General features: G+C 48.8%; 2 protein-coding genes across 3 annotated transcripts in view; one reads left to right on the top strand and one right to left on the bottom strand.

The window, feature by feature from the left end:
* Positions 1-291, bottom strand: part of MCU (mitochondrial calcium uniporter) — a 78,188-nt gene extending 77,897 nt beyond the window's left edge. Inside the window, exon 1 of the mRNA XM_050339749.1 lies at positions 152-291. Coding sequence (XP_050195706.1) covers positions 152-283 — 132 coding nt within the window. The 5' untranslated portion in view covers positions 284-291. The remainder of the gene's footprint in view (positions 1-151) is intronic.
* Positions 292-5,521: 5,230 nt separating this feature from the next.
* The window catches only part of MICU1 (mitochondrial calcium uptake 1), an 82,441-nt gene continuing 64,330 nt past the window's right edge, over positions 5,522-23,632 (top strand). The window contains exons 1-3 of one of the 2 annotated variants that reach the window (XM_050339685.1): positions 5,522-5,558; positions 6,353-6,431; positions 15,218-15,379. In XM_050339685.1, coding sequence (XP_050195642.1) covers positions 15,219-15,379 — 161 coding nt within the window. In that variant the 5' untranslated portion in view covers positions 5,522-5,558; positions 6,353-6,431; position 15,218. The remainder of the gene's footprint in view (positions 5,559-6,352; positions 6,432-15,217; positions 15,380-23,632) is intronic. The other variant, XM_050339676.1, reaches the window with a different exon arrangement.

The raw sequence follows: 23,632 nt of genomic DNA, 5'->3' as shown, positions 1-23,632 counted from the left end.
CTAAGAATAACGCGTCAGCTGGCGGAGCGGAGCCGCGGAGCCGCCGCGGAGCTGCCGCCGAGCGGCCGCCGCCGAACCAGGGCCCCCCCGCCGCCTGCCCGCCCGCCGGCACCGCGCCCGTCTCCTGAAGGGCACGCCGGATTTCACTCACCGTCCGGTGTCGCTGCTGCTGCTGCTGGCGGCGGCGGCCCAGCGCCGGGAAGCGACCGGTGGCGGCGGTGAGCGCGGCGGGGCGGCGGCCGCAGAGGAGCAGCGGCAGCGCTCTGCCCGCCGTGGCCGCCATCTCGCCGCTGGAGCCGCCCCACGCTGCGGCGGCGGCGGCGGCGGCGGAGCTGCTGCCGCCCGGGCGGGCGGGGCGGGCGCGCCGCGCGCCCGAGGGGCGGGGCCAACGCCGCCGCCCGCCAATCGCCGCGCCCCGCGCGCTGGGCCCGGGGCCTCGCCGGGCCAATGGGAGCCGGGCAAGCGAGATGCCCCGGCAGCTGATTGGCTGTCGGTGCTCCCCGCCCTCAGGCCCGCGCGAGGCTCCGCCCAACGCCGGCAGGGACGGGGAACACCGCGGGGCGGGGCGGGGCAGGGCCTGCAGGGGGCGTGGCCATGGGGTGGAGGGGCTGGGAGGGGGCACGGGGGCAACGCCCGGAGACTCCCGAGGTGGGACAGCAAGGGAGGGGGTGCGGGGGGACCCTCGGGAGACCCCAATGGAGGGGGTCGGGGATACTCGGAGCCCAGGAGGGCAGCGAGGGTGTGGGGACCTCGGGAGACTCCTGAGATGGGACAGCAAGGGAGGGGTGCGGGGACCCTCGGGAGACTCCCGACGGGTGACACCGAGGGACGGGGTGAGGGGGGACCTCTGAGAGTCCCCCAAGGGGCGACAGTGAGGGAGGGGGCACGGGGGATCCCCGAGAGTCCCCCAAGAGGGAACGCTGAGGGAGGGGATGTGGTGAGATGGGGAGCACCGGGAAAGGGGTGCAGGGACACGCAGTGCGCTGGGGGAGGGTGCAGCAAGGGAGGGGGTGCAGGGAGTTGGGGTGCGCTGAGGAGGGAGCGCTCCGAGGGCAGTGCACGGGGGACGGGGTGCAGTGGGGAGATGGGGCTGTGGTGAGATGGGGTGCCCCAGACAGAGGGTGCAGGGAGATGCGGTGCAGCAAAGGCCCCCAATGGCCCTGGGGACGCAGCCGTGGGGGTGGCACAGGGATTTGGGGTGCCCAATGGCTGTTTCAATAAATGATGTAAAAAGTGTGTTCTCAAAACAACAACAAAAAAAAGTATTGAGGAGAGAGAGATGCAGACACGGTGGGCACTGACAGCGTAGAGCTTGCAGCATCTGGGCTAAAGAAGCCCAGCTTTTCCTTGAAAGGTGATGTACCTGGATTATTTTTCTTAGAAAAGACTTTTCCCTTTGGCCTGGGAGTTTTTATAACACTGCCAGCGGCTCCTTTATAATTCCTGGGAAGGAATAGCCCGGAAGGGAAATGAGCCCATCCCTTTTAATATGTGGAAGTGGCTCCAGAATTGCTCGTTAGGAGATGGAGCTTTAAAAGATATTAATGCACGAGCAGTTCCCATGTGCAGCAATACCATTGCAGCAGGGACTGAAACAACAAAGCAGCAGGGATCCTGTGTTATTGCTTTATTTTTTTTGAAGCTGTGGAACAACTGGGACACGCCTCCTGGCAGGTGAGGAGAGGAGGATGCTCGGGGAAGGAGAGTCACGGGGCATTGATGGGGAAAAACCTCTGACAAGGCTGGAGGTTGCCAAAATCACGCAGGCTGAGAGACTCGGGCTGTTATTTACCCCTCTGTGTTTGCCACAAAGACTTTCTAGAAATACAGAGGGAAGCATGACCAAGTGATGGGGTGGCACAGATGTGATTCACCCCCACCATCACAACACTCCAGTGCCCTCCTCCCTTCATCCCCAACTCCCTCCCTGCCTTCCACAAGCCCTGATGGGTTGTTCCCAGCTTTTCCCCAAGCCACATCATTTTGGAGCTCGTTCCTTAGCAATCCTTCACCTCAATCCTCCTTTCTGGCTGGGTTTTCCTTCAGGGATTATCCCTTCCTTCTCTTTGTCAGTTGGAAAGACGTGGTTGAAGCATTGGCTGTGCCTTCTGGAAGGGTCTACCTGTGGTCTTTCCAACATCACACATTTATCATTTCAATGGTTATTTGTTTTTCTTGGAAAATCCCACAGACTTTTTGCAGCAGCTGTTCTTTGCTTCACTGCTCAGATCAGATCAAGTCCTTGCTCTGTCCCTGCTGGTTGTATTTCCCTCTCCTTCCTTGCTGAAAATCGATGGCAGGAGGAAAAAAGGCTTTAAAAGGAGGGATTTTGAGCAGCACAGCCCCTTGCAATGACCCCGGGAGCACCCGCTGGGGAAGGTGTTCCCACACAAAACTCGGCCAAGGAGCAGCCAAGGTCCCCAGGGACATCAACCCCTCCCGGGACAGCTTCCAGCATCCCCACACCATGGGGTTAAAAACCTCAAAATGGCAAAGCCGGGGTTAGTGCAGCCCAGAGGAGCTGGAAAAGGCAGATTAGAAAGGCAGGAACCAGGGAGGGAGGAAGGAAGTTCCGAGGCCATGGGGAGGTCAGAGGCAGAACCACCTCTTCTCACCACAAACTACCCACCCCAACGTGTTTTTTTCAGCTGGGTGAGCAGAGACACGTTTGGGATGAGCCCGTGCTGTCGTCCCCATGGATATTTCCTACAGGGATCGGTGCTGGAAGCTCCAAGGGAGGACAAGGATAGACACGATGAGCAGACCTTGGGCTACCAGACCTGCCCTGACTGCTCTCTCCTATTCCCTACTCCTCCAGCCATTCATATTATATATTTAGATGTTTATTTCTCATTAAAGAGGAGCTGGAAGCTGAAGTCAAATTTTAGGCAGAGTTTAAACGTTCCCAGGGAGTACTGGGCAGAGGTGGGGGAAACACCAGCTGTGAGCAAAGGGCGAGGGTGGCAGAAAGGCCAAGAATTCATTAGCAAAGCCCTGCTGAGCGCGTGGGCACTCATTACAACCCACAGGAATGGGAGTTAAATGTGAGCCCTGAGATCAATACCCTGTGCAATCAAACGAGCCGGCAGGGAACGGCTCCCCAAGGCACAGGGAGCAGAAGGGGTGAGGATATGGGCACCAAAATAAAAATCCATCATTTTAGGGTGAACAGCTGCCCTGCTAGAAGCATCTTCCACTCTTGGAAAAGCAAAATAAAATAGTGTGTTTAACTAGTCTTTCTCCTGGTGCCTCTAATTACAGCTGGCTGATTATTGGAAAGCTGCTCCCGAGAAGAATTGATGCAGAAAAGCACACCAGTGTTGCAATTAATATTATTGCAGTGGGAAAGGCTGAAGTGGAAAGCTAAAGCTTCAGACCCCCATCAACCACCCCAACACTGCTGATGGAGACATGGATGCTGTCCTCCTGCAAATAAAACACTGATTTAGGAGAAAGTGAGTGTGTGATGAGCCACAGGCAAAGCCATCACACTTTGGAAGACCTGCTCAAGCCTCAGAGTGCTTGGACTAAATAAGCCAGTTAGGAATTAAAAAAAAAAAAAAAAAACACCCCAAAAAACAAATGATGTTTTAGTCCACAGACTCATCACTTCCTTTCTGGATTTAGCCAGTTTTATTCCTACAGATGTCCAGGGCTGTGATACAGCAGAATCCAGCCCATGGAGACGGATGAACATGAAAGATCCAGCAGATGCATCAGGCATGGGTGGATGAGGAAATGCAGGAGGATTCCAGGTCCAAGTGCATCTCACCTCCTTTTATTTAGAGGAAAACTTGGTGCAATCAGGTTACTGCAGATAACAGCCTTGATACAGAGGGGCAGAGTATACCTGATAAAGAAATGGTGCTGGCCATCTTCTGTGAGCTGAGCACTGCCAAGCTGCTCATGGAGCAAGAGGATATAAGGAGAGAAATGTCCCTGGACTGGGCAGGATGGTGATCCCTGTCCCATCACAGGACTAGGACATAAGCCCCAAGTTACCCAAACGCACCAATGTTTGCTTGGGATCCCCCTTTGGGATCCGGTGTCACCACCAGAGATCACCAGACCCTGCTGCGCCCCGGCCCCCCAGCGACTCCTCCAGACCTCTGGCATCACCTTAAGCCTCACCAAAAGGTTCATCCTAAAAAGTCCCTGCAGCATTCTCGCTGGGGGAGGGCACAGTGGCAGGATCCAGCAGCCTCCTGTGTTCCTCAAGAGCAATCGCCGTCCATTTATGCCTCCAGAAAACGTGGTTTTTTTAACGGGGGGTTCATTAAAGCCCGTAGAGAGCCAACCTAAGAGGCATCTGGAAGCAACTAAAATTAAAATGCCTAAAATTAGCCTCCTCAGCAGTGAATCCTCCCTCTGATCTAGATGCCGAGGCGCACATGATCCAGGCATGCCTTTCTCGCTTTCCCTTCCCACTGCCATCCCATTCCCGAGGCACCAGGCACAGCCCCAGCCGCTGCCACACCAACCCACGGCCCTGAGGGAGGAAGGGATTCTTTACTGTGAGGGTGGAACAGGCTGCCCAGAGAAGCTGTGGCTGTCCCTGGATCCCTGGAAGTGTCCAAGGCCAGGCTGGATCAGGTCTTGAGTGACCTGGGATAGTGAAAGGTGTCCCTGCCTGTGGCAGGGGGTTGGGACGAGATGCTCTTTAAGGTCCATTCCAACCTCATAACATTCTATTATTTTTTATATATATATATATATATAAACATATATATAAAGCCCCTGAGACCCAATATACCACTCTTTCAGACCCTACACACAAGCCCTTCAGCCCCTCTCTGCAGGACTTTTGGACCCTACAGACAGGCTCTTCAGACCTATAAATATGCTCCTTATATCCTTTGCACAAGCCTTGAAAGGCCTATAGATATGGGGCCTTGAGAGCCTACATACACCCTTTGAGAAGTTATATCTATATATATTATGCATATGGACCCCTGAGACCCTATATATGGGACCCTGAGAACCTTTATACAGACCTTTCAGAACCTATATATATTTTTTATATATATATTTATATATATAAATGGGTCCCTGAAATGCTATACGTAGATCTTTCAAAACATATATATATACACATATATATGTATATATAGGCCCATGAGACTCTATACACAGACTTTTCAGATGTGAAATATAGATGTCTAGATATATAGATGTATAGATGTATATAGTTGTATAGATATATAGATATATAGATGTATAGATATATAGGTACAGGCCCCTGAGACCCTATTACAGACCTTTCAGAATCCACATATGTACATAAGCCCTGAGATCGCACACGCGGCTCTTTCAGGCCCTATACCCAATCTCCTCAGCCCCTACACAGCGTAACCCTCCTCACACGGTGCACACAAACCTTCCAGGCCCTACCCACGCCGATCCCTGAGCCTTCCACCCCAAAACCCCGTCCCGGTTCCGGCGGCTCCCGGGCCACGCCCGCCGCGCTCAGACCACGCCCCTTTCTCCGCATTGACCACGCCCCTCCGGCGCGGCCCCGCCCCCGGAAGCGCGCGCGGCGGGCGGAGCGCGGGTCCGAGGTGAGCGGGAAGCGGGACCGGGATCGGGATAAGGGGCATTCCTGGCTCTGGAGCGGGCTCCTGGACCGCGGGGGTGCGAGTCCCAGCCCCCCCGCTGCCGAGGCAGAGCTGCCGCCCGCGGTAAACCGGGCTTTTCCGGGTCTCTTTGGGCCGTGCTCCGGGCTCCCCATCCCCGGGCCCTGCGGTAACTCCGTGGCTCCGGCGCTGTGGGATAAACCCGGCGGGTCCGCGGCGGCCCCGGGCTTCGGGTTGTTGAGTTTGTGGCAGAGCTAAAGCCGAACCGCTTTGCCCTCAAAGCGGTTCGCCGGAGCTTTAACTCCCCCGAAGGGCCCGGCCGTGTTTGATGTGCGGGGAAGAGGGGGAACCCTCCGGGGTGACTCTGGGTTCACGGGGTGCTGGGAGTGTAGGAACGGCTGATCCTTATCGCGGCGGGGTTTATGCGTTCTGTGTGTGCCTTCGGTTTAATGAGCTGCTTGGGAAAGGTGGGAAACCCGAATGTATCGAGTGGGGTCTAAACAGGGGTGGGCAGGTCAAAGCAGGCGGCGTTTTGAGAGGCTGCTCCTCTAGAAGCACAAGTGCCAGCTCAGACTTGAGCAATGGGCCTGGCTTGTCTTTAATTCCTTCAGTCATCTGTGGACCATTTTCCCCCTCCTGGCTTTATTTGGCTCAGGCTGAGAGGCGTTTCCTGAGGTGAATGCCGAAATGCAGAGGCAAAATTGGGTGCAGCACGTGGCTGGCAGCAAAAAGTTATAACCTTCACCGTGTTTCATTTCTTTTCTTTTTCTTGTTTTCAGACCACAACCCTGCAAAGAAATAATTCTCCGTGTTCTCTGTGACCTCCTGACCTGCAAGCTGGGAGCAAATAAGGCACAGGTGAGGAAGGTGTTGCTGAGTGGTGGGAGGTGCAACTCACAGCTGAGCCTGAAGCTCTCTCAGGGTTTTTTCCTAGAGGTGGTAGGGGAATGGGTTGCTTTTTTGCAGGGGGGAAAGTTGTGCTGACTTGCTTGATGGGAAAAGTCATCTGCCTGGAGCTGCCTGTCAACCCAGCCTCAGCTGGGCCGCTTCCATAAAATATTAAAAAAAAAAAAAACCCACCAAAAAAACTGAAGTGCTGCTTAATGTGTTGCATTACTTTCTGTGCACTCAATAAAAGTAAGACTTGAACATGGGAGGTATCAAAAAAAACCCAAACAACCAAAACACCAACCAGAACTAAGGAAAGATGCTTAAACTGTGTGTGCTTGTCCATCTGGAGCAAGAGAGCATTTAATAGCCTCACACAGAGGGCAGGGTTAGGTGGGGAAATGGGAAGGAATTTTTCCCTGTGAGGGTGGGGAGGCCCTGGCACAGAGAAGCTGTGGCTGCCCCATCCCTGGAAGTGTCCAAGGCCAGGTTGGATGGGGCTTGGAGCAACCTGGGATAGTGGGAAGGTAAGCTCATGTAACCCCTCTTTGTTTACTCGTGGAAGTGGCTTGTTCTCCCAGTGACCCATTTTCTGCAGAAACTCTGGTTATTTTCATTACGTGTCCTGAACTAAAGTTGAAATTCCATGCTCTGGAGGAGAAAGAATGATATGTTTTGCTTATGTCATTACTGTCTGCCTGCTGGGGACCCTCTGGAGCTTCCCTGTGTGTCATTATTCTCTGTGTCACAGGAACCCTGTGCGGGTTCCTGGGGAAGCTTAGAGGAGAGATGATCCAGTTGTCCTCAGGCAGTTTAACAGGACAAACTTTTGCAGGACTTGCAAATCATTTGAAGTCTCAGCAAGGCTTTGAGGCAATATCCCACAAACATTCCATATTTCAGGTTGTTTTTTGAGGTGGTATCAGCACGTTTAGATCTGGAATGTAGAAACGCTCATTTTTGCATTTCTCAAAGCAAAATAAATTCTGTAGCAGACACATGAGGTTTGTTGTAAGAACACGCTGTTTCGTGCTGTTCCACTTGCTGCAGTAACACTTCTTGAAACGAGCTGGGATGTGGAAATCCTCCTTTTATTCTTCCCAAGTTCCCAGTGGCCATGCTGGTGCACAGTATTTTAACACAGCTGAGTGCACTGGGGCTGAGGGTGCCTGTGTACAGCAATAAAAATAACTGGTTTTGTGTTTATTCCAGGTGCTGTGTTGGGATATTGCAGGAGCGTCAGTGAAAAAGTATCTTGTTGTAGGTGGGATTTTTGGATGGGATCATGTTGTTTAGGATAATTTAGTGGGAGACAGTCACCCAGGGTCTTTGAGTATTGTACACCTTTGAGATGAATGTTGCCTTTTTTTTTTAATAGAATTGTTTTTGGAAAAGTGTGTTACAAATAGTGTGTCTTCCTCGTAAACATGGAATCATGGAATGGTCTGGGTTGGAAGGGTCGCAGTTCCACCCCCTGCCATGGGCAGGGACACCTTCCAGTAGCCCAGGTTGCTCCAAGCCCCGTCCAACCTGGCCTTGGACACTTCCAGGGATGGGGCAGCCACAGCTTCTCTGGGCAACCTGTGCCAGGGCCTCACCACCCTCACAGGGAAGAATTTTTTCCACTATCCCATCTAACCCTGCCCTCTGGGAAGCCATTCCCCCTTTTCCTGTCCCTCCACGCCCTTGTCCGAAGTCTCTCTCCTGCTTTTTTGTGGGTACTGGAAGGCTGAGGATGACTCTTTATCTTTAGAGTGATGTGTTTGTTTGACACTTCAAGTAAGAAATACAAGGTCTTTTAGTAGCAACTGAGTAGAGCCTGAGGCACTTTGTCTCCCTAAGCACATACCATCCAGAGCCTGTGGCAGCTTTGCCTCTTAGTTTTTGATTTAAGGGACTTTAAAAGAGGAAAAAGTGACAGATTGTGCATTGTTTTTCTGTAGAGTTACCTGAAAAGTCCTTGAGTAGTAAATTCTGGGTTGTGTTTGTCTGCTACCGTGTCTGTGAGGGCAGTGACCACTTTTTATTTCTCCCCCAAAGAACCTTCCAGTGGAGTTTCCTTCCTTGCATCCCAGACTTAACCTCTGAGAGAAGCTTTTAATTGCAGTCCCAACCACGGGAAGAGTTCCCCAGTGGATGTGGGGCTGGAGAAGGTGGGGGTGGACCAAAGCACTGATCCCTGTAAGTGGGAATTCTGAGCTGGGCCTGGCACGAGGTGGGAATGTGCAGCTGGAGGCAGGCCAGCTGCTTGTGCTGGCCGGAACGTGTGGCCTGAAATGCTTTGCATGAACCAGCCTTTGGTTCGTGACTGAATTCCCAACTCCCTTCTGTCTCTTCAGCCTGTGACAACTTGTCACCCGTCCTCTGCCCCCCCCCCCAACAACAAAACAAATCAGTGCCTTCAAGTAAACTGGTTTTTACGTTGTGTTTTTTACACAGAAAAAAAGCCAATTTGTCTGGGGTGGGCTTTTTCTTCCTGAGTCTTCAGGGTCTGTCAAGCTAAAATTCTTAGTTGTTTCTCTTACCTTTGAAGTGAAACCTGAGATCCTCACGCAGACAAGAAGAAAGAAGGTCGTGGTTTGAGAGGGGCAGCTGACCTGTGCTCGAAATATGAGCCCCGTGAGTCTGTGGGGCTCCATAATTTGTCTGCGAGGCAGAGCTGCCCTGGTGACACAGACCCATCAGTGTGGGGTCTGTGCCACCACTTGACCAGCTGTGTTTTCATCAGCTTGATGTAAACTTTCCACCTCTGGCAGTTTTGCTTCAGGAGCTGTGAGAGCAGTTGTGGGTTTTTTTTGCCACTGAAATCTCAGCTCTGATGCGGTACCCAAGGTGTGCTGTGTCTGCCTGCCCACCTTGGATGGAGCCAAGGGTTGACTGCTGGCTTTTTCCTGCTGAAACTGAGCTCCTCAGGTCGTGTTCTAAAAGCACAAGGCACTAGCCAAGCTTATCCATGTTCTTTTTTCCTCTCTGAAGTTCAGGCTAATCCAATAATGTGTCGCTGGGAAAACAATTGCGGCGGTTCAGACTTGCTTTTCCTTTTTTGGGGGGAGAATAACCACTTTGCTCTTCTCCTGGATTCCCAAGCAATCACCATCTGTCTGGTAGATGAAAGACAGGTGGTGTGGATATTCTGTTTGCTTCTGTAGGTTTTTTCATTTCCAGTTTCTCTGGCTCTTGGGGCAGGAGAGGTGTTTTCTGCAGGAGGAAGTGCCGTGGTTGGGGTGGGTGATGTTTCTGTTTAAAAGGTCGTCTCTTATCAGAGAGGACTCCAGACTTCACCATATCAAATTCTGAAATGCTCTGCTGCCTGCCTACCTCCAAAAAGACATTTATCTCTCTCTTTTGTCTGCAGATAACTCAAATTGTCACCCTGGCAGCCTAAAGAGGCTTTTGCTTTCTTCTCAGACTACTTAAATTTTTTTCTCTCCCAGAATTATTTTCTTGTGAAACACATGTTTATTTATTTATTTATTAGGAATCAACACCAGTTTGTTTGCTTTTTTGTGTTTGTTTTGTTGTTTGTTTGGGGTTTTTTTGGAGCCAAATAAGCCAGAAACATTTCTCAAATGTAACTGCTCTATTTGTTTGTTGTCAGGTACACACAGGTAGGTGCAGGAGCTTTAAGGAGAGGCTTTCATTAGGTGCAAAAGTTAGGAATTCTCAGGAAAACCACATCTCACGGCCACAGGTTCTGCAAGGCAAGTTAAATCACTCAGGTCATTAAGCAGATGTATTCCTACTGGCTGGAACTTCCTGCAGGAAAAGGCAGCAGTGTTATGTGTTTCTCTCCCTCTGCCAACGATTCTCTGACAAACCCTTGCTCCTCAAAGTGGTGCAAAAATGCCTCTGCTCTGGTGCAGCTGCTTGTGGGGCTGGTTTGCAAAGTCAGCTTGATTATTTGGGAATAGTGACTGGAAAAAGAAAACTTCCCCTTGGGCTGGTTAAGGTGGAAGTAGGCCATGAAACAGGGTCTTTACCCTTGATAAGGGTGAGAAGTTTTTTTGGTTGGTTTTTGCTTTTGCAGCTTCACCATTTACCTCTGACTTCTATAGGGATGCTGCTGTGGAGTTTGTCAGGGTTGGGCTTTCCTGTAATGTTTTCTAGGTAGAAAAGTCCAAGGATGGGTGGAGGAAGGGAAAGGAAAGCTTTAACCAGGAAAAAGCAGCATTTGGCATTAATTTCTGTGGAAGTTTATAGCTGCCCCTTAAAAACCCACTGTGCATTGCTGGAGTCTGACTGTCTGAAGCAGCAAGCAAATGCTTTGCTGAAGGTGCTATTTCAGTGCTGCTGCAACAGATGGAACCTGTTTATTCTGTTTGGGTGCACTTGTTTTTCATTTGTTTCCCAAAAGCTGCAGTTGGTGATGGCTGCATCCATCCCCCCTCCTGCATCCACTCTCTGCTCCTGCCTCCCTTTCAAGGGAAGACCAAGCCCAAGGTAGCTCCTGAGCTGCACTCTTATAAATAATCCAGTTGCAATTGCTAATAATTCTTTTGTTAAAGCCGAATCAAAAAGCTTGTGTGTGTCTTCACAGCACATCTTTTCTGCTTGGCACTGAAAATCAGCAAAATTCTTTGGCAGAATAAAGCAGCTTGTGAGGTGAGGGATGTCATCGCTTGTCCCCAAGGGGAGGCCGAGCCAATGGCTGGGTGTAGTTAAAGAGCTGTGGAGTTGGGAATTGAGCATTTTCAGGGTTGGGGATTTTAGGAAAGGGTGAAACTTCACTGCAGTGATGGCTGAAAAGAAATTGCCAGGCTATGGCTTAGGTTCTGCATTGACTGATGCTCCACAGGCTCCACATCAATTTGAATCGTGCTCTGAAACAAATGTGGTTCCCCTCTCCAGCCAAATTAATGTGATCAAATATTGCCCCAATCTCCTACCTGAGGAGAAATTGCTTCTGCTGGCTTGCATTTTCATTCCCCAAACTGATTTATGCACCTTAGCAGGCTAATAACTTCAGTGATGGGAGTAATCCTTCAGCTGAAGATTGCGCTGGGTGAGGTGAAAATTCGGAGGGGGAAAGAGCAGGACTGGTTTGGTCCATCTTGGAGACAGGGGAAGGGGGTGGATTCAGATGCCTCAGGAGCTGGAAGTCACCTCCAGGCACCTTTTGTAGGAATGACTCTTTTATGAATTTCATGGAGTCATGGAATCAGAATGGTTTGGCTTGAGAGGGGTCTTAAAAACCATCTGGTTCCACCCCCTTCCAGTGGAAGGGCAGGGACACCTTCCACTATCCCAGGCTGCTGCAAGCCCTGTCCAACACTTCCAGGGATGGGGCAGCCACAGCTTCCCTGGAAATTTCTCCTACTGGTACCAGTTTGTAAATGAAAAGTATGGAGAACTGGGGGGAGGAGAATTAATAATTAGTAACATTGGTGGAGACAGGGTTTTTTTTCCTGTGGGGTTTTCCCCCTCTCCCTGGTTTATGTGTCTCAGGTTATTTTAACTATGCCTCGTGTTAACAGTGAAATTTCTCTCCTGATTACTTCAGCCTTTTTTGCCTTGTACCTTGACTTTTCCTTCCCTTTGGATTTGTTGTGCTTCCTCCCCCACATTTTAATTCTGTTAAGTTCTTAGTGACTCCATCCCTGCAGGAGTTCTTATGCCCAAGTAGTGCCTCCTGAATGCATTTTTTTTTTCTTTTTAGAAGGTCCTACTGCATTACAGTGTTTTTAATTTAAATTTACAATTGACATTTCAATGTCACTGATGCCCGAGCTTACCGTGTCCTGGTAAAATTGTTCAAATAAAAAGTGCCTCTGAACCCTTGTCTGATTAAAAATTAAACACCCAGCAGCTTATTTAATTACTGTTCTCCCTCTCACATGCTTATGCTACTGAGGCCAGTTTTGACTTCAAAACACTGCTTTAAATGTGTTTCATCTATTCTGGATCCCCAAAAAGGGCTGCAAAAGGTTCAGTGCTGGGGGGATACCCAGCAGACAGAGGATCATTGTTTGGGGGAATCAGATATCCCCACCAAGCCAGAATGGATGTAACTGTTGAAATAATTTGCATTTCTTTTTCCCAAGTGATCTGGATGGTCTCAGTTTGAGTGGAATTTGCCGTGTCTTGGGTTGGGAGTGGTGTTTTCCCCATGGGTTTGAGTCTGGCAGTTGACTCTTCTGCTTTAAAAAAAACAAACCATAACACAACAAAACACCAATATATTGTGGCATAAATAAAAGCAGATGGGTCATTCTCTTCTGGAAAAAAAGCCCCAACTACTTCTTTTGTCCAATGATATTAAATTCAATCTCTGAAAGTAACTGTAGGGCTGTTCTGAGCAAGAATTTAAGATAAGGGCAGGCTTATCTCTTGGAAATAAAACAGATTCCCTGTAGCAGCAGCAGCATTAGAACATTGTGATAACTTTTATGTTTGCTTATTTTCATTATTTTGGAGTTCAGTGGTTGGGTTTTTTCCCTCTGGGTTACTTTGTTGTACCCTATAAAAATGACTGGTTTATTACATTAAATCATACAGGAATTGAGGTGGTTTCTTTTTGGAGGCTGTAATCACATCAGTTCATGGGAGTTTTGTACTTGATCTCAGTTTTATTCCTTACTCTTCTGCAGGTCATGGCACTGAGCTCTTCATTGCTGCACTCAGGGCAAGATGCTTATTTTTGATCTTTTCAAAAGTGAACACCAGCTTTCCTGAGTGCTCTTGACTTAAATGCCTGGAGCTTTTAACCAAGCATGCCAAATATTGGGGTGCTTTTGATTTAAAAAAAAAAAGAAAAGAAAATTGGGAAGCATTGTAAAAATTGCAGGTGGAAAGCATGGAAAAATCAGCTTCCAAAGGGTTTTGGGTTTTTTAATTGTTCTGAGATAAGGATGCTTTTTAATTTAGGGTTGATATGGGAACTGCCTCTTTCAGCTCTCTCAGGCAGTTGGTACCAAGTGAGCATTGTTTGGGTGAACGTCCCAGCACAATCAGGGATGGAGATTACCTTTGGACAAAAGCGGATAATTCAGTGTTTCTTAAGGCTCAGGCAGAGTAAACATTTATTCAGTACTAAAACCAACAATCTGAAATGTTGTAAAAATCTCTTCAAGCTCAAAAGTGAGCGCTGTGGGGCTTGGTTTTCATTTTGGCTGATTAAATGGTGCTGGCAACACTTCCCTCATCCAATACACCTCAGGAATATAAAGCTGTAATTAGGATGGGGAACCCAAGTAAAGGCAGCAATAACTTCTTGGGGAAAGTAACACATGCAGATTTTTCTCTGCATGTGTGACAGGAATTCATCCCTGGAGAAGAAACGGGAACATCAGGTTTGCGCAGAGTGGAGATAATTTTAAATTTGAAATGAGAGATGTTTTTTTCATAACGATCTCCTGTTGTTCAGGGCTGGAGAAGATTGGAGGATAAGCACCGTTAGCTGGCTGTGTTCCATTAAAACTTGAATTTTAAACCTGTTTATTTAAGAAGAGCAAACAAAATGATTTTAAGAAGTGCACAGGTGGGTATCAAATGGATGCTGTTCAGGTGGACTTGCTGTTGAGTACCAGAGTTTGTGGTGTGTGCCCAACCAAGTTTGTGGTGTGGGGAAGGACAGACAACCGGTGGCTTTGCTAAAGCAAATGGGAACCAATAGAACTGACTTGATTTTTGTATTCAGTGGTTATTTGCTGGCTGGGAATGTGCAAGTAGAATGGCAGCAACAGGGAATAAAAGGAAAATATTGGGCTACTGCTCCTCTTCTCTGTGTTTTTGCTGGCCTTAGGAATTCCTTTACCATCCTGTTCCCAATCTGAAGGCTGACCCCCACGGTTGGAAAAATTGAATTTGCCTCAGTTAGAAATAAACCCTTTATTTCACTAAAGGATGCAGCACATTTTCTTTTCAAAGGCATCGTTTTACCCTCTTCTGAGCAACCAAAATTGCTTTGCCTCCTGCAGCTGGTGTGTGCTGAGGTGACATTTCTGCGGTTCTGATTTCCCCATTGTAATTATGTTTAGATTTGTAGCTCTGGTTTCCCATTTGTCTCTGTTCCGGGATATGGATTGTACTTTACAAGTTTTGACACTTTGAAACTTGCCTTGTACTTACAGTTGAATATAAATGTTTCGCTCCAGGCAAGCTAAAAGAGCGATTCAGGGACAGTAGGGTTTTCTTAGGGAGGTTTAAAATGCCTGGGTTGGGTTTTGCTAGGTAGGTTTGCTTGTTATTTGGCTTAATTTGCCTTTTAAAATCCATCTGTGGCTTTTCCTCTGGCCAAATGGCTCTTATCTGCTGTAGTTGCTTGTCAGGTTTATCTGCATCCTCCATGCCTTGGCACTAGAGAGAGACTGAAAATACTTCATGGCATCATGGAAGGGTTTAGGTTGGAAGAGATCTTATACTCATCCAATCCCATCCCCTGCCACAGGCAGGGACACCTTCCTCTAGCCCAGGGTGCTCCAAGCCCCGTCCAACCTGGCCTTGGACACTTCCAGGGATCCAGGGGCAGCCACAACCTCTGTGGGCAAGAGAGATTCCCTCTGGGTGAGCTGTGCTGGGGAAGGGCTGAGGAGGAATAATTTGAATAATGCTGGTAAGTAGTGGGGACGTGTGCCAACACCTGACCCTCATACTTGGCCGTTCATTAAATTACCTGCCTATTTCAGAACAGCTCACAAACACCCGTGACAGTTACTCCCTGAAACTCTTCCGATTCTTTTTTTTAGGAGAGTCCACACTGCAAACCTTGTCTTGCTTTCCTGATTCTCAACCCCTTCCCCGCTCTGTGTCCCTTGCAGGATGCTCCGGCTCCGGTTGCTCCCCGTGGCCGCGGGGCTGGCGGCCGTGTCGCGGCGTTACCACAGCACAGCCCAGCACCCCGGCGCCAGGCGTAGGCTCGTGCTGGCAGCTTTCATCGGCACGACTGCAGCCACAGCCAGCGCCAGGTTCCTCTGGCAGAGGTAACAAATGTATATTGAATTAATTTTTTTTGCCTGTGGGGAGGCTTTGCAGAATTTGCATTACTCACAGAATCATGGAATATGCCGAGTTGGGAGGGACCCACCAAGGGTCATCGAGTCCAGCCCTCAGCCCTGCGCAGGCCTGTCCCCAGGAGTCACACCCTGTGCCCGAGAGGATCATCCAAGCACTCCTGGAGCTCTGGCAGCCTTGGTGCTGTGCCCACTACCCTGCGGGGACTGCTCAGTGCCCAAGAACCTCTTTCTAAGATCAGCCTGAACCTCTCCTGACACAACTCCAGGCCACCCCCACAGAGCAGAGCTCAGGGCCTGCCCCTCCTCTTCCCCTTCCCAGGAAGCTGTAACTGCAGCGAGCTCTCATCACTCTCTCCTTCTCCAGCTGAACACACCAAGTGCCCTCAGCCGCTCCTCACACGGCTTCCCCTCAAGGCCCTTCCCCATCCTCCTTTGGATGCTTTCTAATATTGCTTGTCCTGCTTCTGCTGTGTGGAAGGAGTGGCTGTCAGGGGTTCCCCGTGGAGCTGGTTTGCTGTTGGGTGTAGTGAGAGATGTGGCAAAGCTCGGGGCGGAGGTGTTTGCTCACGCGGGCTGCTTGCCCTGGCTGAGGTTTCCTGCCTGGTTTCCCCCCCTGTGGTGGTTTGTGGTGTTGTACAGGGAGAAACCTTTGTGCCTGCACAGCTCCTGGGGGGGCTGTTTGAAGAGCACACCTGGCCAGGGTTTGCTGCTCTCGTTTTTGGTGTGTTCTGCTGACTGCTTGCTTCATATATAACACACAGCAGGGGAGCTGAGGGGGACGGGAAGGCAGCAGCACACAGGTTTTACGTGGATTCAAAGTCTGAGGACACCTACTCATGGGCTATGAGGCTCAGAACTTGTTTTCATAACTGTGTGGAGAAAGGGGATATTTGGTGAGGTGAGGTGACCCCCCCATTGAACCTGTGCCACGTTGGAAATAAATCAGGGACTCCCTTCTCTGCCCTCGTGGGAGCAGCGTGGCACCAGCAGTGTCACTCAAGCACGTGACTGCACTTAGAGTCTAAGAATAAAGTGTTTGCTGAAAGGGTGTGTTGTTTTTCTTCTCGTATTCTTTGGTGTTGGCTCTCTGCTCACCTCGAGGCTCTGGTTTTAATGCAGCAAGAGAAAGAGGATGGGGAGCCATTCTGGCTGTTCCTGGAGCTGTCAAACCCGGGTATCTGCTGAAAGGAGTTGCTCGGACAGAGGGAGAACACAGTGATCCAGCACAGTTTTATGCTGTGTTTGCTAATGACCTGCACTGGTGCAGTACCTCTTTATCCCCAGAGTGCCTCTGTGGGAACGGGCAGGGTAACACCCCTTTTCCAGCAGGGTTTTTCCACTTAAAACACCCTCAGCATGATCATGAAGTAGGTAGGACATCATGTTCTACGTAAAGCTGTCCCAGGGGCACGGAGTTAATAAATTCCCTCCTGTAGCACGACCCCTCCTGCTTTTAGAACCATGTTTTAAGTGATGATTTTATCAGGAGGAAGGTGTTTCTGCAGCAAAGAGCTGCTGGTGGTGTGTGCAGTGCTAGCTCAGGGTGTTTTCAGGGAGGGTTTTTTGGCTCCTGGAGTATTTGACTCTTCCTTGGAGGACCCTGAGCACTGACCTGACTTGACCTCGCTCAGCTAAAAGCTGACAGTCCTTATCAATCTGGAGAGATTGACTTACCGTTATTATTTGCTTTTCCTTTCTCTATCTCCTTTATCTTTATAAATCTGTAAAGCACTAAATAGAATTGTACAGATTTTCAAGTATTCCTTTCCTGTATGAGCCATGAAATAATAAATCCACTGTGTTGGCAACTGTAAAATAAAAGTGCACCCAAGCTTACAGTATTAATTTAATTACTTGGCATGAATAAGAGGAGGAACAAAACTGATATGTTGATGTAGAAAATTCTTCACGTTGACACCTGCAGAGGTTTTAAATGGACTTTTGAGTCGGCATTTTATCCTTGTTTAAAGAAATGAGGCATGAATTGCAAATTTCCTTTGTCTTTCCCAATGTATAAATTAGGTGATTAGTGGAGTTTAAGTATAGTCATGAGTGAATACAGGATGTTTGTAATGACATCCTGAGTTACTCAGGTAGTTACATTCTGAGTTACTGCTACTTCCTGTACCTGCTTAGTTTTAAGAGGTAAATATGTGAATATTTCTTTATAGTAAAGGTGTAATAGGCCAAATCAAGAAGCAGTTGAATATTTCATGTTTCTTGGGCCAGATAAGTAGAAGATGATGCAGTGCTAGAGGAAGAGCAGTAATTAAAGGGAAAGAAGTCTGACTTGTATTTCCTTTTTGTCATCTGCATAAAGCCTTGTGTGTAAACGCCACAGCTCTTCTCTGCTGGCACGTGGGGAGCAGCACTGCCCCTCTCAGTGCTCAAAAATACCCAAACTTTTTGTTTCAAACCAGACTTCTCATGCTTCTGATGATGGTGAACCTTGCTAATTGGATTAGTGGGGTGGTGCCCATATAGGAACTTACCCTTTGCACTGTTTGGTGTGAAGGGAAGACAGGACTTCTCAGGTGGGGACTGGCACGTGCAGCCTGGAACCAGTGTGGTCCTCATGGATTCTTGTAGGATGTGGGAGGAACAGCAGCAAAAGCCAGTGCTGGGGTAAGGAAGCCCACGCAAAGGTGGAGGAGAAATCAAGGCCTGAGAAGATATATATGGAAAAATCCATATATGGGTTGTTGGATGGTGCAAGATAGGACAGATTAATTCAGGCCTTCCTGAGATGGGAGGTGGTTCAGTGGGATCTTCGTGTTTGGTTCATGGCAGGCAAGGTTTTGTTGCCATCCTTTTCCTCCAGGAAACCCTGCTGGCTGCCTTTTGGGGCAATCTGAATAATTATGCAACAGGGGTAGCTAATGCTGCTCCCTTTTCCCGTGGCAAGGAATGCTTGAGCAGTGCAAATAGCTGAGCTCACAAGACTAATGGAGTTCGCCCTTCCTCAGCAATAACTTACACTCTGAGGATTTCCAGCTGGCAGTAAAAGCAATTAGGTATGTGGGCACTGGTATAAGGAACTGAATTAATTAATTGAAATAAATCTTGGTGCAGTCATTGGCCAGTCTAAATGAGGCACTAATGTATGACAAGTACTGAACCTCACAGTTTGTGGCAGGTTCAATGTTTGTAAAAAATATTGTGTTAGTGATCCTCATGTAAAACTTGTACTCTGTAGCTCCTAAAGCCCCTTTGGAATGTTGTGAAATGGCTGTAGATATTTATGTCACAACCCTTCCTGGCTGAATCTGTGGGCATTTCAGTGCTGAAGCTGGTTGATCAATCTGGTATTGAGTGAAACCAGGAAGCAAAGGCCCAGAAGGACCTCTGTAAGCAGAGTCTTACCAGTGTTCTTCCTGAGGGACTGGAAGTATTTAGTTTATTTTAATGTTTAGTTTAATTTCTTATAAATTCTGTGAAAATATTACTGGTAAGAATAAAGGCAAGACACTTGTGTTGCTCTGGAAGTTACTTAACAATGAGTTCCTTTCCTACCAAAGTATTTGTGTCTTCCTCTCTTCCTCCATCCCTCTCTCCTTTGGCCATCCTGTGTTCCAGTGCCCTGCTGCTTTACTGGAGGTTCTGCTGCAGGAAAGACCTTTTGTCTTTCTTGCTCTGATGACCATCGTGGCTTTTTGTATTTGGTTTTACTTCACTGACACTTCTGGAATGAATTTTGAAGGCTAAATCAGCCCTTAGCTGTGTAGCTGACTCGTAAGTGTTGCAGCCCCTCTGCTCTGGAGCCAGGCTGGGAGAGCTGGGGGGGGTTCACCTGGAGAAGAGAAGGATCCAGGGAGACCTGAGAGCCCCTTCCAGTGCCTAAAGGGGCTCCAGGAGAGCTGGAGAGGGACTGGGGATAAGGGGTGGAGGGACAGGACAAGGGGGAATGGCTTCCCACTGCCAGAGGGCAGGGTTAGATGGGATATTGGGAAGGAATTCTCCCCTGGGAGGGTGGGCAGGCCCTGGCACAGGTTGCCCAGAGAAGCTGTGGCTGCCCCATCCCTGGAAGTGTCCAAGGCCAGGTTGGACGGGGCTTGGAGCAACCTGAGCTGGTGGAAGGTGTCCCTGCCCATGGCAGGGGGTGGCACTGGATGAGCTTTAAGGTCCCTTCCAACCCAAACCATTTTAGGATTCTCTAACTCTGCTTAAGAATGCATTGCTTTTTTGTATCAGTGTCCTTGAGGCTTTAGAGTAATTTGCTTAGAATACATTTTTAATGGCAGAATTGCTGGAAATATCTTATGCCAGCTGAAACTGAGACTTTAAAAATCTTTGTTCTAGTAAAACAAAGGAAACCACATAAATCACAGTCAGGAGGGGAGAAACCTGTTTTATAGCTGTAGATGTGTCAGGTACTACTTAACCTAATGTAGGAGAGAAAAGATGAAAAATTGGAGGTATTATCCATGCGAGATTATTTTTATTTTTAGACCTCTGCTGCATGGCAGGGGGTTGGAACTAGATGATCTTTAAGGTCCCCTCCAACCCCAACCATTGTGTGATTCTATGATTTATTTTTTTAATTCTTCCTGAAAGGTGACAGACTCAGGAGACTGTCCTTAGGATTGCTGTGCTGAGGGTTTTTTTCCCTAAGGCTTCAAGGCACATCGATCCAAGAGTGGTGTCTTTAAAGAACAGGTGGCTTTTGGCTTCATATTGGTTTTTTTCCATGGGCATTGGGAAAGGAAAGAATCAGATGCTGGGGGCATGGCCCCGCTGTGGTGAGCTCTGTTTGGAAATGAAAGCAGCGTCTCCTGGATTAAGTGACAGATTTACGGTTTGCAAGGATGTTGGGGTGATGTCAGGATGCCTCCAGTGTGTGTCCTTAGGGCTGACAGCCTTTGTGAAGCAGCTGTTTTCCTCTGCAGGCTATCAGGGAGCCAGCTCTAAGGAGCAGAGTGTTATCTCAGGTGAGACTGACCTAAAACAATCAGCTTCACCTTCTTCAGAGCTGGTGCCCTTGGGGGGCTGGAGCAGAGCTCCTCCTGCCCACCTGCTGCTGCCTAAACTGGGCTGTGGTGGAGGGGAGTGGGAGAAGTGGGCTGGTCTGCTGCCAGGGCAGGGCTGGGGGCCTCCAAGCCGGTCCTGCCAGGCAGCTGTCCCACCTGTTCATAGCAATTTGCTGGTGATGGAGGGAGCAGCGATGGAATAAATCCTCCCTGGCAGCTGGTTCCAGTGTTCCCCCCTTCTCAGCATTAAATGCTTTCTGCATACATATAGGGGTGTGTATATGTGAATGGATGCACAGGCTTCTCCCCCTTTCCCAGTGTGTATATCTCTTCCCTCATGATGTCCTTAAGCATGTCCTGCCTCTTGTCCTGTCCTCGCGGGACCAAGAGAACAGTCCCACAGCAGCTGTTTTATTGAAATTACAGTTACTCACCTTCCTCTTTTCCATCTTTCTTGGAGCAATCTGGCTTATTTAGGTCAGTTTTTCCCCTAGTTTGTTCTGGACCCTTAACCATTCCTGCTGTTCCCTGTTGGACCTTCTCCAGCTGGTCCGGCTCTTCCTTGGAGTGCATGTCAGTGGCTGAAGGCACTTTCTGTGGGGATGTTCCTGCTGCTGGCTGGGGTAGAAGGAAGGATGTGAGCATCTCAAGGACTACACTGCTGTCTCCTTATGTTCTTGGGCCTATTTTAGGCTATGGCTGGTATCCAGAGCAGTCTCCTCAATCTAATTGTTCGTGTTCATCTCCGGAATGATTTTAATTTTGATGTGTTCATTGCAGTTCTTGCCACAAATTCATTGTGACAATTTTTATCGGTGTTGAGTACATGAAAGGTGAGGGGGGAAGCAAAATAGTCAAGAGTCCTGTCAGTGGGGTGACACCCTGAAAAATGAGGTGGTTGGTTCATCATAATTTCTGTTTCATGTCTTATTAAAGTTTCAGGCAGATAATTTGGTCGCTGAATATGGCTGAGCTGAGGATGAGACAGAGCTCCTCACTGAAAGTTCTCCTGATCTCTGGAGGTTGCCTGTTTTTGTGAATGTAGTGTCCAAACTTGCTTCTGCATTTCGACATGAAAGCCCTGAAGTCCTAAGTGGCTTTTAAACCTCGCTTGGACGTCTCCAGATGTTTACATAACAGGGAGAGTGGCAACTCTGAGTCAACTGAGGAACACATATGTCAGGCAAAATTCCTCCCTCCTGTTTCTTGTTTGGTGGCAGTGGCTTTGCTGACTCCTAGGTGCCCAGTTTGTTGTTAGATCTCCTACATTTCCTTCTGAGACTGAACAGCAACTGATAGCTGAGTACTTTTCCCCTGCACTGTTGTCTCTGCCACAGAGCTCTGTGATTTGTTTGCATGCTGCTCTGCTTCTGTCATTCAAAGGAGAAAAATCCTTTCAAGCGAGGGGTTGGGATTTCTCTGACTGGAAGACCTGCAGCTGTGGAGTGTTGTGCCAGTGCCTGGTGTGAGCCCCAGGATCCTTTGTGGATGTACATCCTATGGTTGCACGTTCCTGCCTTTCTTACAGAATGATTTGCTAAGTGAGAGTTTAGCACTGTAGTCCTGTGTGTGTTTTGGCGGGGATGATGAACCTAATCATTGTTGGTTTTCTCCAAGGATTTAAAGAAGATATTGCAAAGTGGATGGGGAATGGGCTGCAGTTCAAGTTCAGTTCCCTGAGGGAGGGGGAGGACCTGAAGAGACCAGGATGGCTGAAGCTTGGCAGTGGGATTCAGGATCCAGGGCAGGCACGCTCCGTGGGGAGAGGCTGGCAGCTGCTCTTGGCACACAGTGAAGGGACTCTTTGTATTTCCACTTCCCTCTTGTGCAGAAGCTGTAGCACCAGGAATTCCATTGGAAAGTCAGCCTCATCAAAGAAAGGAGGTGGAGAGTCTTCGCTTGCTGATGGAAGTCCAGCAGGGTGGATATTTCTGGAGCCGTGGGCTCTTTTCCAGCCTTACTCTGACATCTGCATTGGAAGACTTTATGTGGGCACAGGATAGAAGCTGCACTTGTTGGAAACCAGGGATTTCAACAGAGGCTGGTGGTGCAGGTTGTAAAATACACAGAGTAGTAGGTACACAGAGGGCAGCTCCTTCAGTGGTTAGTTCAGTGAGCAGTTTGGACTCTGGCCTGGAGGTGAGGAATAGCTGGTTAAAACCTTGTTTGAGCAGTAGCCTACAAGCTCAGCCTTGATTCTCAGAGCTCATTTTCAGTGTGTTGGGATGGTGATGTGACTGTAGAGCAGAGTTAATTACCTGGATAAACCAGAGGGGGGAAAAAGCTGACTGTACTCAAACAGCCTACGTCTGTATTGCTGCAGCCAAGTGGCTTGACAGAGTGATGGATTGAAGGAATGCGTAGGATTTGCTGAAAATGTTTGATTTTCAATTCCATCTATCCCTTCCCATGGTTTGCTAGCTGTCACTCCAGCATTACAGGAGCAGATCTTTCCTGATACAGCTTCTCAGCACGTTCTGTGTGGAATAGCTTGGTTGTGTAGATAAGCAATTGATTTTTCTATTGCTTTTCTGTCCCCTCTTCCCTCAGAGCTGCTTGAGATCGGTGTCCTCCCTGCACAAGGGCTTTCCATGGCAGTGCTGCTGGTGTAGCCTCAGCTGGCAACAGCTTATTCCAACAAACTGTGTATCAGCCAAAGCCACAGCTCCTGAAGGATGTGCCAGTGCTGATTAAACTTTCAGGAAAGGCTTCAGGAGAGGTGCCAGCGTGAACTTCATTCTCCCTGAGACAGATCAGCTGCCTGACTCTTCTGGGGGAATAATTTCCCTGTCTTAGGATACTTGTGGAGGATCCAGGTTTGGATCCTGTCTCTGGAAGTCTGGTTCAGTGGATGTCTTAAAGGTGGTGCTTTGCCATGAGACTTACAGAAATATATTGGCAAATTGAGGCTCAGGACCTTTTCAGGAAGGAAAGGCTGGTGTGTAAGACTCCATTTCTTTGGAAAAGGCAGGATTAGTACTGCTCTTCACCCAGCACTAATGTAGTTTATTACATCAAACCCTTGTGATGGAGCTGTTTTCTGGCCCAGTGTGGACTAGAAACCTCTGAACCCCTATTTGAGCCGATCCCTTCGGATCCAAACCATTCCATGAGTATTAAAGGGTTTGCTTCCCACCAGTACTGTGACTGTTAATGAATTAACAATTGGATGCTGGAAAGGAGTGAGTTTTCTTTTATTTTGGTAGCATTTAAATTCATTGGAGGAGCACCTACCATAATTTCTCCTTCTTGG

This window comes from Myiozetetes cayanensis, unplaced genomic scaffold (genome assembly GCF_022539395.1).
Source record: "Myiozetetes cayanensis isolate MyiCay16 unplaced genomic scaffold, myiCay2020 scf10, whole genome shotgun sequence".
In the NCBI taxonomy this organism is placed as follows: Eukaryota; Metazoa; Chordata; class Aves; order Passeriformes; family Tyrannidae; genus Myiozetetes; species Myiozetetes cayanensis.
The sequence above is the reverse complement of the archived record's forward strand: the minus strand, read 5'-3'. Positions and strand labels throughout refer to the sequence as shown.